The following is a 6,000-nucleotide window of genomic DNA, read 5'->3' on the forward strand; positions in this document are numbered from 1 at the left end:
ATAAATTATGCGTGTCCAATCGTTTTCCCGAAAGACTAACCGTTTTTTAAATAATAAATATTGTAATATTTGAGGGGCGTTTTCACCCTCTTGGAATTTGAGATTCGAGAAACCCCTCCTTATCGCACCTCTACACCCCACAGTCAATCCGTTTACCAAAAATCAGCTTTAAACGTCAAGCAGTTTAAGCAGAATAGTGATTACTCAGTGGTCATATTTTATGAAACACCCTGTATATATTTTGTAAAAATCTCAAAATATGTAAAACAACAAAATAAAATATACGTGTTTAAGAGTTTTTTCGAAAAACTCACCAGTTTTTAAATAAAAAATATTCTAATATTTGAGGGTGGTTTCACCCCCTTAGAATTTGAGTTTCGAAAAATCCCTTCTTATCGCACCTCTACACCCTAAAGTCAATCCGTTTTCCAAAAATCAGCTTTTTACGTCAAGGGCTTTAAGCAGGATCGTGATTAATCAATGACCAGATTTTTCAAAACACCCTGTATACATTTTTAAAAAATCTTAAAATATTATTCTGAAAATTTTTCAGAATAAATAAATACTTAAATATTGAAACTTAATAACAAAGTATTGAAACATACAGCGCCATAATATCTCGACCTCCGCCCGTTATGCTCGTAACAGGTTGAAAAACAATATGTATCTAAAACAACTGATGCGTTATTCTCCAACCTGTTTCAAACCTCCGATTATCTCGAACGCCGTTCTGTTATGCTCGTAACAGGTAAAAAAACAACATAGCTAAAACAACTGATGCGTTATTCTCCAACCCGTTGCGAGCCTCCATCGACAATCGACCGATGCAGCAGCGCTCCTTTCCCACTCCTGTTATCTCGACAGCCAGGCGTTATGCCCGCAACTGTTTCAAAAAAGCTGCTTCTTTTATATCCTATTATTTTTAAGCTGTTGTCAGCCCAACACGACGCGCCGCGCCGTAGCGCATACCCCACTCCGTTGTCCGTTGTATCTCGCCGCCTGTATCGATGGTTGTCGAAATAATAGGTTTTCCATCCATACTAGTTGTTTTTTGGAATTGCTTCGAGCAGCATCGAATTTCGTGGCGGTGCAGAGCGCCGACTTCGTTTCACGAACACTCGATCTCTGCGTGTCGTTATTTTATATCTGTTATTTTTTAAAAGCAGTAACGGTTGCGTTATGTTATTTCTAAATAATTGTTATAAAATAACAGATAGTTAAATAACAACCCATCACTAGATCGACGTTCTTCAGTAACAGGTTCCCCATTCGTTGTGGAGCGCGATACGGCGTTACAAAGAAATACCGCTCCAAAATCGCGTTACTCAAATACCGACACATCACTAGTTCCAAATAATATTCTGCATTTAAATTTCGCGTAAGAAATAATGGCCCGATAATATTGTGTCCGAATATCCCTGCCCAAACATTTACTTTCTGTGGATATTGCGTCCTTGTTTCGACAAATCTGTGTTGGTTTTCTTTGTTCCAATATTGATAATTTTGAACATTGGGTTCATTATTTAAGGTAAACGTGCATTCGTCAGTGAAACATATGTTTTTTAAAAATTCCCTATCCGTGTTTGCTCTTTCCATCATATCAAAACACCTGCCGCCGTATTTCGTCCCCATCTCGTAGCTCTTGGTGCTTTTCATATTTGAAGGAATAGTATTTATGTCGTTTCAAAATTCGAAACGCTGTAGTGTGATCTATTCCTATTTCATCCTCAAGTTTCCTTGTGCTGATCTTTCCATCGTTCTCTTCCACGCACAATAAAACTTCCAAGTCGGTATCATTTCTTGCATCTTCTCTTTGTTCCTGCCTTGCTTCACATCTGCAGTTATTTATTAGGGTACCTTTGGTCTCAAATCTCTGGATATTCCTTGCGATTGTAGATTTTCCAGGTATCGGTCTATTCGGATACAGAGCAGCAAACATGTCCGACACCTTTTGATAACTATTTCCTTGATAATACCATTTAATCATCAATACTTTTTCTTCGGTAGTGTAATTCATGGCTAATATTTTCGATGTAGGTATGAGTTTTTAATAATAATAATAAAGCACTAAATAGATAAATTTCTGAAATGACAACTTCATTTGACAGTTATCTTTTACCTTGACTGGTGCTCATAAGTAAATACAGGGCCATAAGAAAGGAGAAATATTTAAAACGAAATCGGCGATAACTCGTAAACGGGCTAATCAAAAATATCTAAAGTTATTCTTTTGAATGTGGGTTTTAGTGCTCTTCAATAAACCTAAATAGAATTATTCTCTAAAATAATTAGGGAAGCCAATAACTGACCCCATTAAAATTTACATGGGATTTCAACACCATTTATATTAGATACAAGTACTTGGGTTCAGAGACATTTTTTGTTTGAAATGCATCAAAAACAATAGGAGGGGAGGACAAATAACCGAAACTAAAATTTTGTACGCCTACCCGGTCCTCCGGGCCGCCACTGAGTTAGACAGAGACAGAAGACTGTCGTGCGTCGTCAATTGATTTTGATAGTGCTAGAACAGGCGATGTAGATATCGCCTAACAAAGGCGTTTGCAGTATACTCCAACGGTGAAAATTATTTTGTCTTCTAACGCAATAACGTCGACGGCGACGCAGTCAGCGTACGCCAGCGGTAGTGAATATTTTAATATACCAAAAATATTAAATTAATATTGATTATTACAACACACCTTCAAATTAAATATATTTGGATCCGATGGTATATCGTGGATACAATACATGACCCAGAAGGAAAAAGATTTGTTCAAAAGTATACCACGGCCACTGTAAAGCATGGTATGGGGATGCTTATCGGGCTATGGCATGGGACCACTGGATGTAATAGAAGGAACAATGGATCAATTTATGTATTTTTTTTGTCTGAATGAATTCGGGTTATGGACTTTCCTGCTCAAAGTCCAGACCTTAACCCCATTGAAAACCTGTGGGAGGAACTAGATCGCCGGGTAAGACGAAGTCACATTAGCAATAAGAAAGACTTGATAAGAATTTTGAAAGAGGCATGGAATTCCATTGAACCAGATACCATAAGACTATTGGACTCCATGCCAAAGCGATGTCGTGAAGTTATAGCTAATCATGGTTACTCTACCCATTTTAAATTTTATTAGGTTAGCAACAACTAAGTACTTGTAATTTTTATATTAATTTTTAGTTTCTCTATTTTTGTACCTATAGTTTTTTATTTAACTGAATAAAATTCTTAAATTTTCGTGAGACATGTGATTATTTAATTTAAATAAGAACTATTTAAGTATCTTTAATTTTAACAATGCATAAAATGGCCTCAGTCCCTGCTTTAACAAAGACTCAATTTTAGAAAGTTTCTCTACTTTTGTCCGATAGTGTATAGTTCAATTTTATTTATAAGCTATAAGGTCATTATAATAAGTTATAAAAATGCACCCACCACCATTATCTCAATCTAATTGTTCCCCATAAGTACTTACTTTGATACAAGTTTAAAAAAATTTACTAAATAACTATGTAAATATTTTACTCTATTCGGTACATTGCTTACAACCGCGCCACTTAAAGTGGCTAGTTGAACAAGGCATGTCATTGCATGATGAGCTAGTTCATCTACATCTCGAACCTATTGGACAAAAAATATTTATTAGATTTTACTTTTAGTATAGTTCTTTTTTAATAACATACCTTCCAATAAATTTGGAACATTAAAGGCAAAAATTCTGGGTTAAACATTACTTCTCCCCAAGCGCTACTAAGTTTTAACGCGCATGATTGGTCAGACTCGTAAACAGACTCATATATTCCAATAAGTCTTTTGGGCAGTAAAAACTTAATTAAGGAAAATTTATTGGTTAAACAGTAAATTTCGGAAACTAAAAAAAACTTAAAAACATTTAAAAAGTGCGAATCTAAATTATATACTACGCTTGGATGTATTTCAGAAAAATATTTTAACCGTTACAGGGTGGCTGTGGCTCATAAAAGTGAGTGGAACGGGATGATTTTTTTTAAATGGAACACCCTGTATATTATTGCATTTTCGGCTTCTTTTCAGATCACTTTACATAATCCTAAGATATGAGTAAATATATTTCGATAGTTTCAGAGATATTAATAAATAAATAAAAAATATAAATTTTCAGCCTTTGTTAAAAACATATTTAAAATACAAGAACTGTATTAAGGTCTCATATCTCTAAAATGCCAAAAGGTTTTGTTTTGAAATTCCAGAAAAAAGTAGCTTCCAAAAACGTTTAAAATTCATACAAATAAAATATGATGGAACAAGCCTATTGCAGGATAATGCAGTAGTAAAAAATAATCTTAATATATCTTATGTACCCTCTAGAATAAAAATAAGATATAAAATGCTTGTTGGGAATATTTGTGTGTATGAGAAAAAAGACTGATTTTGTCTGAGAGGCAATGCCACATTATATGCACACCACTGCTATAAAATATATGATTCTAACTGAACTATAGGGGTTTGAAAACCTCACTACTGTAATAAACATTTTTATCTGTAGGTAACCTTCAGAATCATTATGTATAAAAAGGATATAAATTGCTGATACGTTTCCCCAAGTAAGTATCCTCTCAGTTATTTGAAGTAGGTGTCTTGTTAGCTGAGCCATAATACCATCATAAGGTGGATCATTTTTTACAACTTCTGAAATTAAATATACACAAAATTGGAAAATTCTCTTCAAGTCAGTAGCCTCAAATTGCTTTTTTGCTTTGAAATGGACTTCCCAAGGTAAACCAACATCAGCTGATTTCACAGTAGTAGCATACTCTTGTATTAAATTGGTAATGATATAGCAACCCAAAAGTTTCTAAAAACAATATATTTAATATGTATTCTATAAATACCCAATTCAAGAATCACTTTTTCTGATTCCCCATTTATGATTAGATTTTCAACTTCCTGTAATATGACTGCCCTTTCTTTGCCCTTGTCATCTATACTGGTTCGTTTGACCATAATGGCAATAACTTGTATTATTCTATCTCGTACAAAATGAGGCACTTCATGTGATGTTATATATTGTACTAAATACTGCCTTAAAGATGATCTATAAAAGGCAAAGATAAATAATCCAAATTCAAAAAGAGAGTTGTTATAATTATGAGAATTACCTGTCTGTATCAAGCAAAAAAGACCATTCACGTATAATCGCTCCTTTAAGAACTTCCGCAGCCTCAAACATAACATATTGATTTTGCGAATTTTCTAAAATTTCTCTGCACAAACCGTACGGCGATTTGCTTTTTCTGAAATTCAAGAAAATACTTTCGGCTGAGTGTCTTTGTTCGTTTGAAACAATGTCTGGAGGGGCCTAAAAATAAATCTATAGTTTTTATACTTTTATTTTCATGTACAACTTACCATTATAATTTGCGCAGCTGCTTCTAGTTCGCTAATAGCTTGAGCCGACATTTTTAAAAAGATATTTTTTATTACTTAAGGTATTTAATTTGAATTACATTAGAAAGTATATTTTGATTTGCAAGAAAAGTGCCCAAAATTTTGGATAAATATTAAATGTCTTCTTTTAGCCAAGTAGGCCGATTGAACAGAATCTTCTTCTTAACATGGATATTCAACCATAGATAAGTGACAAACATTAATGGTTTGTTTGCTTTATGTCTTTTAGGTCTTGAGCGTCATCGTTCGGTTATCTTCGTTATCACATTTATTAGGAATATTTGTGCATTGTTGTCAATTATTAGATTATGTGGTATTTTCAACGTATCAATAAAATTTTAAATGAATAATAAAAATATGGTATTTTTGGTTAAATTGTGAAATGAGTTTAAATCTATTATAAGGTATAATATATATCACCTTCTTTTGAAATAATATATTATGTATATACATACATTTTTTTAATAACTTGTAATAAATAAATATATGAAAGGTCTGGGGAAAAAAGCTGGTATAAAAAAATATGTCAATTTTATTACTATATTTAAATATTCGATGCATTCGGT

The 6,000-nt window shown here is 33.3% G+C and overlaps 1 protein-coding gene across 1 annotated transcript in view; it reads right to left on the reverse strand.

The window, feature by feature from the left end:
* LOC115888321 (exportin-4-like) overlaps nucleotides 1-5,702 on the reverse strand; it is a 40,919-nt gene extending 35,217 nt beyond the window's left edge. The window contains exons 1-6 of the mRNA XM_030908007.1: nucleotides 5,396-5,702; nucleotides 5,146-5,345; nucleotides 4,895-5,081; nucleotides 4,568-4,841; nucleotides 3,691-3,827; nucleotides 3,483-3,628 (exon numbers count right to left, since the gene is read on the reverse strand). Coding sequence (XP_030763867.1) covers nucleotides 3,483-3,628; nucleotides 3,691-3,827; nucleotides 4,568-4,841; nucleotides 4,895-5,081; nucleotides 5,146-5,345; nucleotides 5,396-5,446 — 995 coding nt within the window. The 5' untranslated portion in view covers nucleotides 5,447-5,702. The remainder of the gene's footprint in view (nucleotides 1-3,482; nucleotides 3,629-3,690; nucleotides 3,828-4,567; nucleotides 4,842-4,894; nucleotides 5,082-5,145; nucleotides 5,346-5,395) is intronic.
* Nucleotides 5,703-6,000: the final 298 nt, after the last annotated feature.

Source organism: Sitophilus oryzae, unplaced genomic scaffold (genome assembly GCF_002938485.1).
Source record: "Sitophilus oryzae breed Bouriz unplaced genomic scaffold, Soryzae_2.0 scaffold_732_pilon_pilon, whole genome shotgun sequence".
Lineage (NCBI taxonomy): Eukaryota > Metazoa > Arthropoda > Insecta > Coleoptera > Curculionidae > Sitophilus > Sitophilus oryzae.